Source organism: Callorhinus ursinus, unplaced genomic scaffold (genome assembly GCF_003265705.2).
Source record: "Callorhinus ursinus isolate GAN/ISIS: 27379988/994484 unplaced genomic scaffold, GSC_fseal_2.0 scaffold33, whole genome shotgun sequence".
Lineage (NCBI taxonomy): Eukaryota > Metazoa > Chordata > Mammalia > Carnivora > Otariidae > Callorhinus > Callorhinus ursinus.
The window spans coordinates 575,754-596,916 of NW_027397095.1; the positions used below are offsets into that span (position 1 = coordinate 575,754).

Consider the following 21,163-nt stretch of genomic DNA (forward strand, 5'->3'; position numbering starts at 1 on the left):
CAGGTCGTGGGATTAAGCCCTGAGTGGGGCTCCTAGCTGAGCATGGAGCCTACTTAAGATTCTCTCTCACCCTCTCCCTCTGGCCCTCCCGCCCCGCACTCAACACGTGCTCTCTCTCTAAAACAATAAAAAATTAAAAAATAAATAAAATCTTAAAAAAAAAGAAAGTGAAAAGAGCTCAAGATTGGTCTGAAGTTCCTAGCTGAAACCCATGGGTGGGTGGTAGCCAGGAAAGGCAGTAAGAGGAATGAGTTGGTGTGTGGGGAGAAGATGAGTGTTCAAAAAGGTGTGTTGGATACACAAGTATTTTTATGAAGTAGCTAGTCTGAATTTTTATTAGATTTTAAAATGTATCATGTGGCTCTTTAAGGAGCATTTTCTCTCACTAGTTATATTTTGCTTAAGAAAATGTTAAAACCACATGAGAGACGATGGACTCTGAGAAACAAACTGAGGGTTCTAGAGGGGAGGAGGGTGGGGGGATGGGTTAGCCCGGTGATGGGTATTAAAGAGGGCACGTATTGCATGGAGCACTGGGTGTTATACGCAAACAATGAATCACGGAACACTACATCAAAAACTAATGATGTAATGTATGGTGATTAACATAATAAAATAAAATTTAAAATAAATAAATAAATAAATAAATAGAAAGAAAGTGTTAAAACCAGTTTGTTTTTTCTAATCATTTGCTAGAGGGTGGAGGAAACAGCCAAGGTATAGAAGTAACAATAGAAAATTCACATGAGGGGGGTGCCTGGGTGGTTCAGTCGTTAAGTGTCTGCCTTCGGCTCAGGTCATGATCCTAGAGTCCTGGGATCAAGCCCCGCATCGGGCTCCCTGCTCGGCGGGAAGCCTGCTTCTCCCTGCTTTTCCCTCTCCCGCTCCCCCTGCTTGTGTTCCCTCTCTCGCTGTGTTTCTCTCTGTCAAATAATTAAATAAAGTCCTTAAAAAAAAAGAAAATTCATATGAGGATCACTGAAAATTCTCTACATCTAAATTACACTGGACAATGAGCCATAATTACTTCATCATAACAAGTCACTGTCAGAAAAATAGGGCTAACTCTTTATTTCAGTATTTACTGGGCCCTTATTATGTTTAAGGAACTGTTTTTCTTACAGAGGGGAAGGAGAGATTAAAAGAAAAATAAGCCATAGTTATTACCCACAGACACCTTACAGTCCAGACACAAGAGCTAATTATTATATAAGAGACAAGGAAATGAGTGTCAAATGGAGGCAAAGTAGGGTGGGGATGAAAAGCAAAGATTAAGTGAATGGGCACAGGGAATGGAAGATAGGAGACAATTAAGGCACAAGGTGGTGGTATGAGTTGGGCCTCCTAGGGCGAAGAGTTTGACAGCATAAGCAAGAGAAAAGGAAAAGCGCTAGGCATGTTTTAGGAAACATGTTTTAGGAAAGGTTGTTAGTCCTGTGTGAGTGCAATGCAAGCTGTCTCTGGAGGGATAGAAGATTCTGAGGCCAAGAGAGTGAAGATGCTGGAAAGCCTTGAATGCCACACTAAAAAAAAAAAAAATTGAACTGTGGCAAAATGATCTACTTTGGTATACACAGATGAGCAGATTATACCTAACAGCACTGTCTATTTAACTTTGGAAGAGACACACTCACGTATTCATCAGCCCTGAACCTGGTTCAAGCTCTATCCAGGATGGGTATGAAGAAGGAGTGTTAGACAGCTAATGACTGCTGACTGGCCAGAAATTCAGACTAGCCTGTACTAATCATGTTCCAGGGTTGATAGTTCAAGAAAATTCCTAATTCGGGGAACCTGGGTGGTTCAGCTGGTTAAGCATCAAACTCTTGACTTTGGCTCGGGTCACGATCTCAGGGTTGTGAGATTGGACCTCATGTCAGGCTCTGTGCTGAGTGGGGAGCCGGCTTGGGATTCTCTCTCCCTCTGCCTCTGCCCTTTTCCCCGCTCACACACTCTCTCTCTCTCTCTCTCAAAAAAAAAAATATATATATATATATAATATATAGTTTAAAAAAAAGAAAATTCCTAATTCAAATCAATAAGGCTATTAGCTGACCCTTTTCACAAAAGTCAGCATTTTTCTCCATAAAACTTGCATAAAAGGGATATATTGGACATATGATTTGTTGCTATATGGAATAGTGCTATGAAAGATGTAACAAGAGTTTCTCTTTCAAGCATCTATTTGTATGAAATATGGTAATGGTGATAATGCATGTAATATGCTTCACATAGTGCCTGACACATAGTATGTGCTCAGTAAAGGGTAACTATTACTACCACTACCACCATTATCACCACCATCATCAAATATCTCTAGAATCAATGTTTAATGACATAAAAACAACAACTAGAATTATATATGGTAGCTTTATAAGACTTAGATATCTATTCCTTGCTACCCAGCATTCTTTATTCTTTTTCCCATCTGATCTTTTAATTTACTTTTAATAGACTTTATTATTATTTTTAAAGATTTTATTTATTTATTTGACAGAGACAGACACAGAGAGAGAGGGAACACAAGCAGGGAGAGTGGGAGAGGGAGAAGCAGACTCCCCGCTGAGCAGGGAGCCCGATGCGGGGCTTGATCCCAGGACCCTGGGATCATGACCTGAGCTGAAGGCAGACGCTTAACGACTGAGCCACCCAGGCACCCCTAGACTTTATTTTTTAGATCAGTTTTCCGTTCACAGCAAAACTGAGTGGGTGGTACAAAGATTTCCTCTGCTCTCACATAAGCAGAGCCTCTCCCACTATCAAAAGCCGAACAAAAGTGGTAAATTGTTATAATAGATGAACCTACATTGACATGTCATTACTACCCGAAATTCATAGTTTACATTGGAGTTCACTCTTCATGTTATGCATCCTACAGGTTTGGACATATGTATAATGACCCATATCCATCATTATAGTATCATACTGAGTAGTTCCACTGCCCTAAAAAACCCTCTGTGCTCCACCTATTCATCCTGATCTTTTTTTTTTAATAGAAACTGACTTACTTTTTTCTCATTATAAAGCAATACATGCACAGTATAAAACATAATTAATGGGGGAAAAAAAAACAGCAGCACCCACCATCCAGAGATGACCATAGTAAAGATCTCAGTGTTTCTTTTTCCAGACCTGGATCCTACTGCACAATACTATTTTGCAGTTTAGGTATTTTTTTTCTTTATAATTTTTTTGAGATTTTATTTCTTTGAGAGAGAGTGCATGAGTGTGGGGAAGAGCAGAGGGGGAGGGCAGGGGAGAGAGAATCTCTCAAGCAGACTCCATGCTGAGCGTAGAGCCTGACACAAGGCTTGCTCTCATGACCTTGAGATCATGACCTGAGCCGAAACCAAGAGTTGGATGCTCAACCAACTGAGCCACCTGGGTGCCCCATTTTCTTTTCTTTATAATTTAATACATTCTGGCTCTGCATCTGAGGATGCTCACAGCTTTCAGCTTATGGGCCAGCATCTATCAAAATGTCCACTGTTCACGAATTCTGTGCAAACTCCACTTGGAGGGTGACCACTCTACACCCCCAAATGCATACAGGTCAGTTAAAACATACACCAACTTTGACGTCAAGTGTAATGCTTTGAACGTTGAAACGGCATCAAGGCTAAAGGTGTGGATGAGCTCACTGTCATTAACAGTTGCTGTTGACCAACGACAGCAATGAGGAGAGACAGGATATTGCCTTCACCAACCGGACAAAGACCAAAAAGGAATTTGCATCAGCACTGAACTCAGCCTTGCCTGGCCACCTGGCCACCCAGAGGTGATCTGGGACCTACTGAAAACACCTGCTCAGTATGAGGCTTCCAAGCTGAAAGCCTCTCCCATGAAGGTGCTGAAGACTGACGAGGACTCCCTCACTGAGATCATCTGCTCAAGGACCAATTAGATGCTAGAGGAAATTAACAGTCTACAAGGAGATGTACAAGACTGATCTGGAGAAGGACATTGTTTCCAACACATCTGGTGACTTCTGCAAGCTGATGGTTGCCCTTGCAAAGGGTAGAAGAACAGAGGATGGCTCTGTCATTGATTATGAACTGTTTGACCCTAGATGTCTATGATCTCTAATGCTGGAGTGAAGAGGAAAGGAACTGATGTTCCCAAGGGGATCAGCATCATGACCAAGCAAGTGTGTATCACATCAAGAATTTGAAAGGTACAAGAGCTACAGCCCTTATGATCAAGGAGGAGGTCAAAAGAGAGTTGGAAAATGCTTTTCAGAGGCACCTGGCTGGCTTAGTCGTTAAACGTCTGCCTTTGGCTCAGGTCATGATCCCAGGGTCCTGGGATCGAGCCCCGCATCAGGATCCCTGCTCAGGAAGGAAGCCTGCTTCTCCCTCTCCCACTCCTTCTGCTTGTGTTCCCTCTCTTGCTGTCTCTCTCTCTCTGTCAAATAAATAAATAAAAAATGTTAAAAAAAAAAAAAAGAAAATGCTTTTCAGAAACTGGTCCAGTGTATTCAGAACAAGCTCCCCTATTTTGATGACTTGACTGATTCCATGAAGGGTATGGGAACTCATGATAAGGTCCTGATTAGAATCATGGTCACCCACAGTGAAGGAAGGGGACATGTTAAAAATTAGGTCTGAATTCAAGAGAAAGTATGGCATGTCCCTGCACTACCACATCCAGGAAGACAGTAAGGGCAACTACCAGAAGGTGTTGCTGTGCCTGTGGGGCGGAGCAGAATGAAGCGCAAACGTCCAGGTGGTGCTCCTGTGCTTCCAGTTACCAGTTCTAGAAAATCAGCTTGCGACGAACAGCCCCTTGTGCCCATCCCTGTGAGGATGACATTAGCGTTGCCCCCCACCCCAACTTTATTTTAGTTGCCTAGGCATTGTTTGGCATTCCCCACTAGTATCTCCTTTCAGCCAAAGAAATGAACAGTTCAAGGAGTTGGAAGTGAAATCTATGATGTGAAACACTTTGCTTCTTGTGTATTGTGTTATAAACAGATGGATAAACTGAAATTTTACTGTAGAAACAAAACAAAAATAACTTAATACATTCCACATATCTTTCCATGTTAAAATTCACCTGCAACACCATTTTTATTTTTGTTTCTTTTTTTTAAATTTTTATTTTAAGTAGGCTCTACACCCATTGTGGGGCTTGAACTTATGACCCTGAGATTAAGAGTCACATGCTCTACCGACTGAGCCAGGCAGGCACCCCACCTGCAAGAGCATTTTTAAAGGCTGAATATTATATCATATGAACGTACCACAATAAGAAACACTCATTATGTGCCAGGCATGTCTTATCTCACTCAATTCTCACAACAACCCCATGACGTAGACATTATTATTGTCTCCATTTTAAAGATTAGAAAACTGAGGGCCAGAGAAATTAGGCAACTTGTTCAAGTTCATACAGCTAGTAATTGCTCGAACTGGGATTCAAACACAGATAATGAAAGCTCATTCATTTAACCTATTCCCTAACCATTCATATTTTTGCCACATTTTTTCTGCTCACTCATAAATAATGCTGTGATAACAACCTTTAAGCTAATCTTTGCACATATCCTTAAAGAATTCTTTAGGAGAATTCATAGAGATGGAATTTCTGGGTCACAATGCTATTGATACGCATTGCCAAACTGTCCTCCAGAAAGCTTATACAAATTTACTTTCTAGCAGTGTATGAGAATATCAATTTTCTTCTATCTCTCCAACATTAGATATTATTACTAATTTTAAAAAACTGTATGGCCATTCTTAAAGCATGCTATAAAAATAATCTACTTTCCAAAGCAAGTAGAAAGTATTGTGATTTATCCAGTTTGGGATATTCTCCCCCAATGCTTCCCTTTATTAGCATTGCTCACTGAGAAGCTGTTATACAGTGACATGAACCAAATCTGAATATAGGTTTTTCCTTTAAAAAAAGCCCCATCAAATACCCACACACATCTTTTGAACAAACAGAATTTTAATATATTTAATTCATGCAACTGATGCTCATATTGTTATCATTCAAATGCCCAGAAAGTTCACAATATAAAATGTGAAACAGTCTAATTGGAAAGACATGCTAACCTGAACTTAAATATATACATATGCTCTATATAAAGAAATTGTGGTACTTTAGCTGTATTATGATATCATGTTATAAAAAACAAAAGACGAGAATTGCATGGTGTGGTAAACTGTCCCAAACTATGAAAGACTTCCTGGAAGAGATTATTTTTAATTGAAATCTAAGGGATGGGAAGGAACTGGTTAGTTTCAGGTAAAGGGTTAGAATTTCCTACTGGAAAACTTTATCTAGGAAATCCTGAGAAGACTACCTGACTAAAATTAATGAGATCAACAGGAATGTAGTGTGAAATGTCTGGGGGAGGTAGGATTTGAACTTGAGCTATAGAATCATAAGCCACAAAATGTAGATTAAATATTGGACTTGGCCGATTTTTTGGGAATAACACAGAAAATTAATTGGAGAAAAGGCTTCTAGAAGGCAATCTCCCACAAATTAAGCACTACAGGTGGTGTTTGCAAGGGAATTACCTTAGATAATTTTTTAAAGATTTTAAAGAGAGAGCACAAGCAGGGGGAGCAGCAGGCAGAGCAGGCAAGGGAGAAGCAGGCTCCTGGCTGAGCAAGGAGCCCCGATGCAGGACTTGATCCCAGGACCCTGGGATCATGACCTGAGACGAAGGCAGACGCTTAACCGACTGAGCCACCCAGGCGTCCCCAGATAATTTTTCTACATGAAACAAAGTATTAAAATAGAAACAAAGCACTTTCTGAGATGTCAATAAACCTCACTGGTGTCTTTTATGTAAATTTCTCATTGTGCCTGTTTCTCACACTCTGGGAGGGGAGAGGAGTCCTTGGGAGGAAGCAAGAGTACCAGCACCAAGGAATGGGGTCAGGGGGGTGGGGAGGAGTAGGGGGAGTTGAGGAAGCGTGCTGGGTGAAGCAGATTCCCAAGCATTATCTTCAGTGAAGGAATTAAGATAGGAAAGATCAAGCTTAGGTCCATTTAAAAGAGAAACCACAGAAAACTAATATTGTAAAGACATTAAATTCTTTGAAAAGAATTTTAACTTTACTACGTTTGCTACTTTTAACCCATTCCTTCTGTAGTTACTAAAGGACTTAGAAAATCCTGAACAGGAGCTGTATGCTATGTTTATCAATGCCTCTTCCTAGTTCCTGCAATGACTGATCCTGAACATGAATTGAATGTAGGCTAGCAAGACAGAGAATAAAGCAGGGCCAGGAATGTATTATACACTCACTACTGGGTGGGCCATAAATTAAATTAGTTTGTAGTTGCCACATGAAAAGCAAAACCTAATCAGATAAATATCAGTAGCCATAAAATTAAAAGGGACAAACTGCTCAAGAAGAGCACAATCATTTCTGACAGGAAGATGAAAAATTTCTCCTGCTTTTCTTGGAGTAGGAGGGAGTGGAGATGGAGAAGAGATGTGGCTGCCCCAAATTCAACAGAGGTGCCAGGAAGAGAATTCCTAGTGGAAGAGTGGGGAACAGGCACGCCAACCCTGGGGTTTTTGGGAGATACAGCGAAGGGATAATCAGGGAGAAGGCACGGTCCCCACAGTCAGAAGAGGGCCTCGGGTTTCTGCTCATCAGAAGTGGGATCGAGTGATTTTCTGAGAGTGCGGAGGCAAATACTGGAGCTTAATTAAGAAAATAATTGTGAGAGAACAGATTTTTACAAGGATTGGAAATGTGCATCTTTATCTGCATGGCACCCATGGTTCCTCAGTGCCCTGTACCACTACAATTTTTTCTAAAACATTTTTACCTACAGTGAAATACATGAAAAGTAGTCCTGATTTTGAAAAAATTTAATTGTGATAAAATATACATAAAATTTGCCATCTTAACCATTTTAAGTGTATAGTTCAGTAGTGTTTAAGTATATTCATGTTGCTGTGCAACTAATCTCCAGAACTCTTTTCATCTTGCAAAACCAAAACTCTATACCCATTAAACCCCTCTCATTCCACCCCCACCCCAGCCCCTGGCAACCACCATTCTACTTTCTGTCTCTGTGAACTCTAGGTTCCTGCAGCACCAATTTTAAGGACAGTCTAGTATGGGAAAGGACCCTTACACTTGGGATTTATGTTATCACTCAACAATACGTGTATTTTTTCAAAAACGATGTTTCTATCTTGTAACGTGATATATCAGGATTTTGTTACTTCTGCGGAAAGCATTCTAATTATCATGTCATTCTCCCAGACAATTCAGCCTATTTATCCTGAAAGCAAGTATCAACCTACGTAAGTCTTACAATAATAACAAAGTGATACTTCGAGCAAAATAAAAGCCTATGCATTATGCTGTTAGAGCAAGCCAAACCAATAAGTCTTGAAATTCCCATCATCAAGTCCGTGTGAATGACGTCAGTTCTGCCAAACACAACCGTTCTGTAAGATGGTTTGTTTGGAACATGTATTCTATTAAATTGAAACTTATGCAAATTAAGAGCCTAGAATTCCTAAGGAAAATTATGCATTTAAAAAACTGCCAGGTACATGTTTGCTCTCTATATGTACTACTGCTAATAAAACATCTAGTACTTATTGAGCACTTAGTATGTATCAGTGCTGTGCTGAGTGCTTTACGCTGATTTTTTTATATGCTATAAGCATGTTTTTCTTTATTTTTTTTTGAGAGAGAGAGAGAGCGTGCATGAATGGGGGGAGGGGCAGAGGGAGAGGGAAAAGCAGACTCCCTGCTGAGCAGGGAGCCCAATGTGGGGCTCGGTCCCAGGACCCTGGGATCATGACCTGAGTCGAATGCAGACACTTAACTGACTGAGCCACCCAGGCACCCTGCATTTTTTTTCTTTAGACTGTGGTAAAATACACATAACATAAAATTTATCATGTTAACCATGTTTAATTGTACCAGTGCAGTAGTGTCAAGTATATTCACATTGTTGTGCTATGTGCTCTAAGTTTTTCTCTTTTTCTTTTTCTTCCAGTTTTTCTGAGATATTTTACACTGATTAATGTACTCACTGGAACAAACCTATGAGGCAGATACTGTCACATTCCCATCTTGCGGAAGAGGAAATCAAGGCGCAGAAAGGGTAACGTGCACACAAATAACCAAGCTAGTCTGTATGATGCCACTTACAGGCCCTCACTTCTCAGGCATTCTTCAACCCAATCCAATCTGGCTTCATCATACCCCACCCCTCTCTCCATGGAACTTGCTTTCGAATACAAGAAATTCATTAATAATCTCCATTTTGGTAACTCCAAGGACACCTTTCAGTTTTTATCATGTTTGACCACTTGATAGCATATGACTTAATACTTTTCCTTGTATTTTCATGGTACTACTAGTGATCTTTAAAGCTGTTTCCTATAGCCTCTTTTTTCCTTTTATACTCTCTCCATAGGTCACATCATTCATTCCCATAGCTTTAAATAGGATCTACTGATGATGCCTAAATGTGTGTCTCTAGCCCAGATCTCTATCCTGAGCTTCAAACTAGTACAACTAACATCTCTACTGGGAGATCCCAGAGAACTTCAAACGGAACATGTCCAACAATAAACTTATCTTCCCCTCTAAATCCACGCTTTTGCCAAAGTTTCCCCTCTTCTGTGGCCCCACTAGACCCATCACTTGCCCAAGTGAGAGGCCTAGTAGTCATCTTTGCCACAAGCATCGACCACCTTCCATCAAATCTCTCAGCAATTGATTCTACCTTTCAAATATCTCATGAATCTCACTCTTCTCCATGTCCACAGCCATCACAGTAGCCAAGGTCACTGCACTTGCCTCCTATGTGATCATCCTGCATCTCCTTTTGCCCACTTCCAATCTACTTACCACTCTGCAGCCAGGGTAATCTTTTAAAGATTCAAATCTTTAAAAGTCTGTCAATCACAGACTTAGAATTCTTCAATGGCTTCACACTGACCTCAGGAGGACAAAGTGAAAAATCTTTAACATGACTTGGAAGGCCCTATGAGATCTTGGTACTAATCCACATCTTCGATCTCATTTCTCACCACTTCATCTTTACATCCACACTGGCTACGATGCACTTCTTTCAAATTCTCTACACACTCTATTCTTGACGCACTACATTCCCTTTCGTTTCCAGGCCTTCACACATGCCATTTTTTAACCTCGAATCTTGTCTGCCCCTATGATCCATATCCCAAGCTGGCTAACTCCTACACATCAGTAAGAGCTCAACTGAAGGAGGTCATTTCCTACCTCAGCCCCTCATACTAGGTTAGGTCTCTCTGGCAACTAGATCAGGGCTTAATACATAGGAGATTCCTAAAAAAATTTGTAGACTTGGCTGAGTAAAGAAGAACGACTAGGTATGGAGGTCTTCAACATACAAGCAAGTGCTCAATAAATACCATTAAATGAATGAGTAAATGAGTGAGTGAACGGAAGAAGGAAGATTTGTTTAATAAATAATTCTATTTTTTCCCCAGTATAATATTGCATTTGTGGAAATAATACTGGATATCATTCTACAAAGAAGAAAATATCCAGTTTCTTTTTAAAATAAGTTTTAAAAAGATTTTTTTAGAGAGAGTGTGCATGCATACGGGGGAGGGGCAGAGGGAGAGGGAAAAAAAGCCTCAAGCAGACTGCATGCTGAGCGCAGATCCTAGCGTGGGGCTTGATCCCATGACGCATATGATCACAACGTGAGCTGAAACCGAGTTGGATGCTTAACTGACTACACCACCTAGGCACCCTGGAAAATATCCAGTTTCAAGATTAGGAGGCAATATTTTAAAATGGGTTCCAAGCTGTAACATTTCACTAAAAAATCATGTAAGACAAATCTACGAACAATTATATGTCAACAAATTAGATGATCTAGAAGAAATGGACAAATTCCTAAAAAACACACAAATTACCAAACCGACTCAAGAGAAAAGAGAAAATCTAAACAGATCTGTAAACAAGTACAGAGATACAATCTGTTTCAAAATCCTCCCAACAAAGAAGTCTAGGACCAGATATGGCTTCACTGGCGAATTTTACCAAACATTTAAAGAAGAATTAATACCAGTCCTACTCAAACTCTTCCAAAAATAGAAGAAGAGGAACATTTCCTAACACATTCTATGAGATCAGCATTACCCTGATACCAAAGCCAGCAAAGATACTATAAGAAAACTACAAACATCCCTTATGAATACAGATGGAAAAATTCTCAGCAAAATAATAGCAAGCCAAATCTAACAGTACATTAAGAGGATTATACAACAGAACCAAGTGGGATTTATCCCAGGAACGCGAAGGTGGTTCAATATAAGAAAATCAATGTAATGCATTAACAGAACAGAGGGGGAAAAACACATGATCATCTCAATAGATGCAGAAAGCATTTGAAACAATTCAACATGTTTTCATGATAAAAATACTCAGCAAGTAGGAACAGAAAGGAATTTCCCTAACACAATAAGGGGCATTTACCAAAACCTATACCTAATATCATATTCAATGATGAAAGACTGAAAGCTTTCCACCTAGGGAACAAGACAAGGATGTGTGCCTTTTTTTTTTTTTTTTTTTTTTGAGGGGGGGGGGTGGGGGGGGGGCAGAGAGAGAATCTCAAGCAGGCTCCACGCCCAGCACGAAGCTGACATGGGGCTGGATCTCATGACCCTGAGATCATGACCTGAGCCAAAATCAAGAATCGGATGCTCAACAGACTGAGCCACCCAGGCACCCCAGGATGTATGCTTTCTGAAAGAAAAGAGAGGTGGTAGCTGAACAACCTTGTAAATGCACTAAATGCCCCTGAATTGTATGAATTATACACTTTAAAATAGTTAACTGTATCTTATATGAATTTCACATCAATAAAAAGATTCATATAGTGAATCATTTGTTCATTTTGGTTTACTGATCTACAAGCATATTTCCTATGTTTACATGATAATTAGTAGATAAGAGTTATAATTTAGAGATTACATTAGAACACCATGAAAAACAAACCTTATTTTCAATTCAAGATAAATGAGAGATAAAAGTTGAAGAAAAGCCTAAAAACTACTCTTAGAAGAGCTTGCAAATTTTCCTCTCAAAATTAGAATGTTCTTTTAAAAATTGGAAGCCAGATGGTCTTATACATAAAAACAAATCTCAATGTTAAATCCAGATGGGATTTAAAAGTTAATTCTGCTGCAGCTGCAGCCAAGCAATCATAACTGTAGTCAACGTATTTATTTTTCCTTCAGTGATGTTTAGAGCACTGTTTCTCAAATTGGGAACTTGTTGGAAATGCAAATTCTCAGGCCCTGCCCCACACCCCCAGAATCAGAAACTCTGGGGTTGAGGGCCAGTAGTCTGTTTTAACAAGCCTTCCAGGTGCACACTCAAGTTTGAGGACCACTAGTTAAGACCAATAGCACAAGTCTTGGCCAGTGAGGCTGCTACAAGCATTTTCTTACCAGACAATGTTGTGCCATAAACGTTGTGTTATTTCTTGGAGTTGTTAACGTGTCAGCCTGGAACACCTGTGAGTTATCACTATGAAGAAAAAGAAAACATTTGAAATCCATTACAAAAAATTTTTTTAAAGAAATAAGATCTCAAATACTTAAACAGCAATGCCATTAATGTAAATAGGTTCTTTGTGGAGACAGCTGTGCAGATGGAGAAATTAGAACATGCGCATGCACACACACACACGCACACAAAGCCTTAGGTGGCTGAGCCTAAACAAATCTCCATGTAAGGGAAGGAATTCTCAAGCATGCCACTTTACCGCTAATCATGCTACCAAGAATAAGTATAATTTATCGTGACCCTGGAAATGCATCATTTTCTGTGTAAACCTGTAACTGATTTAAATTTATGATTGCAGCTACCATGTGCAGTCCCAATTCCCTCTCAACTCTGAAGTTTTCACATGAACAAGAGGGATAATCAATAGCAGGAGTTAACAAAACGGAGATTTTCACAGATGTGTTTTGTTTGACCTACTCGGTATCAAAACGTTTTTAAGTTAGTCACACACACTTGAAATGCTGAGAGGTTTCACATAAATAATCCAGATTCCAGATTCCTAGCTTCTGTTGAAAATCTGCAAGCTGGGTCCACACTGGGCCACATTCCCACATGGCAACAAGAGACTGGAGCTAAGCAGCTGTTCCCTGCTTACGCAGGGGCTTGTCTTCCTCAGCTTCCGAGGTGCCTCGGCCCTATTTGAGCTTGGGACCCTGAACAAGTCTTTTCTTTTTCATGTCTTCTTTTTGTTTTAACTTTTTTATTTTGAAGGAGTTTAAGACTCACAAGACATTGCAAAAATATAGAGGGTTCCCATGTACCTTACACCTAGGTTTCCCTGATGACGTAAGAAGTCAACGTTAACACTTATTTTTTTTTTTTTGCCACATCCAATCAGGTGCCAGGTCTCTCTTATAGCCGCCTTATTCTTTTCAGGCTCCTGGCCAAAAACCAATTCAAAGCCTTTGTACTTTCTTACAGACTCTGCAATAGTCTAACTTGTCCCTTCATCTCACTTTTGTCCCTACGGCAGTCTACCTGCTCACAACTTTCAGTAACTCTTCATCGTGAGCTGAATTCAGTTACATTCTTTACAATGACATTCAAAGCTCGCCACCATTTAGCTCTAGCCTTTTGGATTTCATGGACTAGTAAAATTTCAAAACAAAATCTTGGCACAAACATACAGTTGCGAACCATCTTTCTTCTGCCAAGTAAAAAAATCCCACCATCTACCAGCACAATCATTTCATTTATAAAAGGACATTTTGGTATTAAAAAAAATTATAACAACCTCAGGATAAAGTACAGTCCTGCCCAGGAAAGGACATTTGGCCAACTATACACAATGTATTTAAGTACTCTGCACTTAACTTTTTTTTAAAAACATGGGTTAGTGAAAAAGTCACCTAGGATCAGCACTGGTCAGCAGATGAGTATCTGGGAGCCAGTGATCCAGGCGGAGTTGACAAGCTCTCTGGAATACACCTATGTTTTCCTGTCTCCAAGCTTGTTCTATACTTGGAATGCTGTCCCAGCTCTCTGGGTCCCCTCTTCCCCTCTGCTTCCCATCAATCCATCAGGACCCATCTCATAGGCCTCCTCTCCAAGAACATTTTCCTTATCCCTCATCAATCCTGCTGTCATTTCTCACTCCATTCTTCGAATCTCCCTAGCACTTTCTTTCCCTCCCTATGCATAGATCTTACTCCATCACATATTTAAGTCCTTTGATTATATATTTGCCCTACTAAATTAAAAGCTTATTGGGTCGAGATACATCTTTGCAGCATGGTAATTTGTATATAACAGGCAGTAATTCAATATTTTATGAGAGGATGGGTGTATACATGGGTCTAAGTTTTACTTCATTTTCCAGGAATTTTCCCCTATAAGAATAGGAATGGATTCCAGCAATCATTTATAAGAAAGTTGGAGGGTCGGGCGCCTGGGTGGCTCAGTTGGTTAAGCAACTGCCTTCGGCTCAGGTCATGATCCTGGAGTCCCGGGATCGAGTCCCGCATCGGGCTCCCTGCTCAGCAGGGAGTCTGCTTCTCCCTGACCCTCTTCCCTCTCGTGCTTTCTATCTCTCATTCTCTCTCTCTCTCAAATAAATAAATAAATAAAATCTTTAAAAAAAAAAAGAAAGGGTTTTATTAAAAAAAAAAAAGAAAGTTGGAGGGTCACTAATGAGTTACATATTTCCACTTTTTTGTACGTGGGGGGTAATTCTTAAGGCTGGCAATTATATTCTCCCCTAAATTTTTGTCTGTCAATTTAATAAGACTATAACTGAAAAAAACCATTGAGGAAGCATATATTTCAATTGGTGGGAATCATTCAACATGAATTCATAAAAATCCTAGGTGATATCTACAACTAAGTGCTACAACTTAGAAAAAGTGATAACTAGATACATGTTCAATGCTCCACATCAAATGATCAATAAGCATAAATATGCTTATTTATGTCTAAATATCTAAACTGCAATATGTTTATGCCAGTTATATTCTCAAAGCAATCATTCTCTATGGCCACTATTCTCTTTCCAGGTTTGTAAGAATTTAATAAAACAGATGGTTGGCAAACTTCTGCAAAGGGCCAGACAGTAAGTATTTTGGGCTTTGTGGGACATCCAATCTCTGTGGCAACTACTCAGCTCGGTTACTATAGTGGGAAAGTGGCCGTGGACAATAAGTAAGCAAATGGGCATGGCTATCTTCCAATAAAACTTTATTTACAAAAATCAAGCGGCAGGCTGGATTTGGCCTACAGGCAGTAGTTTGACTTTAAACAGTTTAAATGCAGGATCAGGCTAGAGGTATTTACAGGGGGAAGGCACTGGCAGAAATCCCAGAACTTACTCTCTAATTCTCATTAGGGCTAGAGAAGTGAAAAAAAAAAACAAACCTATTACCTTTAAACAAAGTTATTGACACCAGTAGTGAAGTCAGTTAAGTAGAGGGCTAAAGAGGATAAAGAACCAAGAGGTTCAAAACTTTTGACACTGGTATTTTTATTTATACAAGATGTACACAAAACAGTGCAGGAACTTCTTTAAAAACAGTAATACTTGTATTAAAGAGCTTATATTTAAGGAACAAATTTCTGCAAATGCTGGTGCAAGAGAGACTGTGTTTATATACAGGAAGCATCAAGCAAAACTGGAAAATTACTTGAAAGAAGTGCAACAATTACTTAGTGAGCGGTGAAAGAGGCAAGGCTACAAGTATTAGAGGCTCAGTTAAGTGAAAGTGAGGGAAGTGAGCAGTGTACACATGCAACTGAAAAGAATGGAGGTGAACATGAATTCAACAGAGGCCTTGTGTAATTCTACTCTAAATTGTTCTTGCTTCCCTGACCACATCCTAAACTGGCCACAATGGCACAAAATCTGCCCTCAGGAGATCATTTGGCCAAGTTCCCTGACCTCAGGCATGTCATGTATCATCTTTATGCTACCTTTTTTTGATAGACAAGAGTCCCTGGACTTGGTCCACCTTGCAGTTTCTTTATCTTTAACTCCTATTAGGTAAATATGCAGTCGCCTCTTACCTTTCTGTACCGATTTCACTGCATCCATCAGGAGCTTAAGCTACAGAATTTGACACTGTAACTATGCTCTAATATGATAAAAAATAAAAAATTTTAAGTCCTGCAGAACAAAACAAAGCATGAAGGGATAACTGCCATCACTCTCCTTGCTTCTAAGACTGTTCGCAACTTGTTTTTTTTCATTTCATAAAGGCTTCCAATAAAACCCACATTCTCCCCAAGTGTTTTCTTCTAGCAGAGCGGGTTCATAACAATTCATGTTCTCATACAACAGGATTAGAGTCAATCCTGAATTTATAGAATGTTCTTGTTTTCAACCCAACATGCACAGCTGCTGCCCCTTTATTTCTCTGCCTATTAGAAAAGATCACGTATTTTTTCTTTTGGTTAATCCTAGTTAGCTTTTCCTTTTGTACACTATATTCTTCCTTATCTCAAATGACCAGAAAGCTGAATTTGGTTAGAGTTAATAAACTTAGAAGTTGAGGGGCACTGGCTGGGCAGTCGGCTAAGCGTCTGACTCTTGGTTTCGGCTCAGGTCGTGGGATCAAGCTCCGAGTTGGGCTCCATGCTCAGCACGGAATCTGCTTGAGTTTCTCTCTCTCTCTCTTCCTCTGCTCCTCCCCCCAACACTTGCACTTTCACGAAAATAAACAAATCTTTAAAAAAAAAAAAAGCTTAGAAGTTGATTAGTAGGGGACAAATCACTAGCTTAGGAATCAGGAGACACAGCCAGGACATACTGGCTCTATTACTATGTCATTTTAGAGACTTATGGGCCTCAGTTTCCTCATATGTTAAGTAAGGAGGGTAGATCTGGTCTCTGAGTTCACTTCTAACAGTTGTGATTTACAACTATCAATTAGAATGATGCTAGGAAAAGGGAGGAGCAAAATTACTAACACAGGGAGTGAATACATTTTTCAAACATTTTCACAATATTGATAAAACTTTATGATACTGGGATGTGAGATCCAAGATCCTACTTTCAAATTCTATTTTAAGAAATTATAAGCATGTGTCATGCCAGACTTTTGGATATGTGCCGGAAATAGTGAACCATCAGTTAGGACAGTGTTTCTAAATCTTATGCTTTTCATTATCAGCCCTCTAAGGAGCTGTTTTTGACATCCCTCCCCCCATTACTCCCTCTTGAAAATTCTCACGAAATTTTTGTATTTATAGCTGTGGCTTATACATAAAAAGAGCAAGATTTTTTTCACACACCCCCAAGAACCAAGTTTGGGGCAGTACTGGCCATTGAGAATGCAAAATTTAGGAGATCAAGTTTCTGTGGTACCTAACAAACTTTTTGCTCAAATAAAAACTAGGTGTAAAAAAGGCCCAAGTTTTTTCGCTTGGCAACCATTTCCATTTGCTAGAGGTGAAGGCCAGAGGTGACAAAGCAGCTGAGAGAATGACAGAAAATTACAGTCATCACAGAAGATCTGGAGGTGAGGGGGGGGAATGCTCAGTTTCTTCAAAGGAGTGGGTAAGAGGTGGGGTGAAGTTAAAAAAAAGTCATGCTCCACACCAATAGGTTGCTGCTTTTGGGTCCTGAGGTGGACTGTCAGAAGAGGACGTCCAGGTTCACATGTGTGTCAACCTCAGGGTAGGTGTGCGCTCTCCCTCCGGCCTGCCCATCCCACTCCCCCCAAGGCTGAGGGTGACATCTCCGGACAGCAGGAACAAGGGAGATACCTGTAGAACCTCGATGGAGAGAGTCATGGGAATGCTATCGAAGTCACTTCCCCCACCTCTTGCCACCCACCCCCTGCTTGCTCACCCAAGCCCACTGATCAAAGGGGCGCTGTTGGATCTTCTCAGCATGTCATCTGTGGTAGCTGAACTCGGCAGCAGCTCCAAGTCTAGTTCCATTTTCTCTTGTGCCATGTCCACGTCGAGGAAGAAACCACTGCTTGGTTCGAAGTTCTCAAGGTTTTCTGGCTCCCATTCACATAAGGACAAGTCACCTGGGTGAGGAGACGTAGGCAGAGAGGAAAAGGGGGAAAAGAGAAGAAAGGAGGAACCTCTTAGACGAGTGAGGTGCTCACCTTTGCAGCCCTACCATCCCTAACACCAGCGGGCACAAAGTGGGGCAGGACTGGCTCCGAACCTCCTATCCCCCACCCTCGGGGTCCCAACGCTGAGAAGATTTTCCACCTCCAAGTCTATAATGAAAATGAGGAATTTATCTTAGTCACCCCGTGAATCGTTCTTAATTTCTCTCAGCAAAGGAAACCTCAGGTAAGCCTTTCCGGCCAAAACAAAAAACTACAACCTGTCGCCTTCGCGAATCCGTCGGGTGCCGCCCCTCTGCGCCTGCGCTCCGTGCCCTGCCCGCTGACGCATGCTTATTACGCAAGCAATGAGCGTCAACGAGGGCGCCTTTGTCAGCCTTGCCTGGGGCGCACGCGCAGTCTTAGGAGCCGACTTTTTACCCCAACCTCGTTCCTCTCTCTCTTCCTCGTGGAGATTCATGGTGGTTGTTCCTCTGCTTCTATGTGAACCCAGGGATCGTTTTTCACTGACCGTTATTTAGGAAAGAAAGGGTGGGGAGGAGTAACCTGTGTGGGAGCGCCGTCCTTTCTGCGCTATGTCTAATACTCCGTTTTCTCTGGTCTGATTAGCCCATTATCCCTTTATAACGGAGGCCAAAAAGCTTGTTAACTCCCATGACGAATTTTTCCATCCTGTTATAGCCAACACTACACAATTGTAATTTAAGAAATGCTATGCCTCTGGGGGGTGGGGTGGGAGCGGAAACCAGCCCAAGACCTGCCACCTGCCGCTGAAGTGGCCTTGTAGGGCGCTAACTCAGTTGAACCAATTGTGCGGACGAATCATTGTTTTCCATGTGATCTCATTGTTTGTTTTTTAGCCATAATCGTAAGTGTATTTTTACACTAAATAAAATTTAGCTTCTCAAAGCTGTTCACCTAAGAAAATGATTTGAGTTAGAGAAGCTTATTTACTTAAAACAAATACCTCAGAATTTAGTATCCATCCAGATCAGGGTTTCCATTTAATAATACTGTCATGGCTCAAACGTTGTAAGAATTGCTCTTTTAGAATTTTTCACCACCAGTTAACAAGCCACATCGAGTACTGAAATCTTAACTCCACGCTAACAATTTTGTAAAACCGTACCTTTTAAAAAGGAACCATATAGAGGACTGGCAGAGAAGGCAAGTGAAACTACTGAAATTAGAGTTATTAATTAAAATAATCATTACGTGGTATAACACTTTACAGTTTAAAAAAATGTCTTCACATATTTATCTCAATTGGTTCGATCATGAACCCTGCTCAGCTAATCAGTGGTGAACTTAAAATAATGGGATTATCTTGAAAGAGTTCATGACAAGTTATGACATGAATGATCATAATCATTCTTCATTCATTCTGAGAATAGAATAAGAAAAGCTTAATTATATTAGGCAGAATTGGGTTATCTAAATCCCAGACATGAGGACGATTTGGAGTCTCCTTTCCTAATGTAAGACAGGTTAACAATAGCTACCATTTTTCATGCACTTAATTATATGCCAGGCACTGTCCTAAGCACTTTAAATATGTGATTGCATTTAATGCTTACAGTAACTCTGAGGTAGGCACCATCACAATGCCCATTTTTCAAAGGAGGAAACTGAAGCCCAGAGGGGTTACTCAAATTATAACTGCTAAGTGGCAAAGCCAAGATTCCCTTGCCCTCTTATTTAAGTGAAAAGACAGATGAGGGGCCTCTGGATATTTCTCTGGATACTATTTCTATACTCATAAGCACTTTGATAAGTATTAAATTATTTTACGAATAAATGCAGGTTTAAATGACCTGTCATTCACAGCTATTTTGTAAAGTAGGCAAGTCACTTCTATTTTACAGTTGTTAAAATTCCAGGGAGATTAATGGCACATAATTAGGTAGCAGTAGAATCTGAGCTGATACCAAGATCTCCTGAAGGCCACTGTTAAAGTTCCCAGGGTACCTGGAAGGTTTACAAAAGATGGCAGTTAAAGCTGAGTAAAGTCAGGGTGAATGTAGAAGGCAGTGGTTAAATACTGAACAGGGGTCAAAGCCAAACTGAATAGCAGAAAAATGGTGGGTACACCAGAAAGTAAGTAGATCTTCCCTCCATTCTACTGCTCATTTTACTTTTCAAAGAGTTTGTTAATATTCGTGGCAAGTAATAAGATTTAAAGGATATATTTTGAATGAATAGACAATCTTATCATGCCTAACCATCACAGATACTAATTTTTAAAAATCTAAGTACAAGAACACTAAGAAAATAGATAATAAAATGACAAGGAAATAGCAGTTGAGAGACTTTCAAGAAAAGGGGTAGTAATATGAAACGACTACGTGCTTGAGATGGCAGGAAGTTTTCAGCCATTATCAAAGAGGAGCAATTCTCTAACTAAAGTGTAGCTGAATGCCAGGAACCCATAGTACATATGCAAGATAGAATGTCAAAAGGAACAAGTACTGGAAAAACAATTCTGTATACTATAGTGGCAAACAGAACATTTAAAGAAATTATTTTTACTTTTTCCTCTTTCTCTTCATGCATTATTATACCAACCTAGCTGTGTGTCGTGATCATCTCCTGCTGTTCCATAGCAATATGCCATGATCTTAGATTGTTGGTTTGCTTAGATCTAGACCTTGCCACTTACGCTACTCCTGTCTTTGCTTTGTCCCGGTCTGCTACCATTTGCACCAGGCCTCTTACTTATAAAAGGCATCCCACAAATATGTCACAATCAGTTGTTTAGTTTATCAGTCGTCATGGCAACTTTTAAGCAACTGGTTAACTTTTGGTTATCACAAGAGCAAGTCAAAGACAAGTTGAACTCAAGCTCACAAACCACAAAAACCCCAAACCTCCCAAAAGATTTACATGAAGGGTAAAAGAAACTAGGTAGGCAGGAATGATATGAATAGAATCTGGAAATAATGGCCAAAGTAGCATCCATCTTCTCACATGTCCTTGAGTTTCTCCTAATTGTTAAAGCTCCTGAAAGTTAGGGATTCTTTTTTTTTTTTTTTAAGATTTTATTTATTTATTTGAGAGAGAGAGAGAGAGAGCACACGC

The 21,163-nt window shown here is 40.2% G+C and overlaps 1 protein-coding gene and 1 pseudogene across 8 annotated transcripts in view; one reads left to right on the forward strand and one right to left on the reverse strand.

Moving 5' to 3' along the window:
• Positions 1 to 20,771, reverse strand: part of LOC112809127 (P2R1A-PPP2R2A-interacting phosphatase regulator 1-like) — a 63,259-nt gene extending 42,488 nt beyond the window's left edge. For 5 of the 8 annotated variants that reach the window (XM_073879130.1, XM_025852476.2, XM_025852473.2 and 2 more), the window contains exons 1-3: positions 20,651 to 20,771; positions 17,851 to 18,037; positions 12,452 to 12,530 (exon numbers count right to left, since the gene is read on the reverse strand). In XM_073879130.1, the coding sequence (XP_073735231.1) occupies positions 12,452 to 12,530; positions 17,851 to 18,037; positions 20,651 to 20,699 (315 nt within the window). In that variant the 5' untranslated portion in view covers positions 20,700 to 20,771. Of the gene's footprint in view, positions 1 to 12,451; positions 12,531 to 17,850; positions 18,038 to 18,180; positions 18,236 to 18,268; positions 18,395 to 20,650 lie in introns of those variants that run through there. The other 3 variants (XM_025852477.2, XM_025852479.2, XM_025852478.2) reach the window with 3 other exon arrangements.
• LOC112809126 (annexin A2-like) lies at positions 3,440 to 4,265 on the forward strand (annotated as a pseudogene).
• Positions 20,772 to 21,163: the final 392 nt, after the last annotated feature.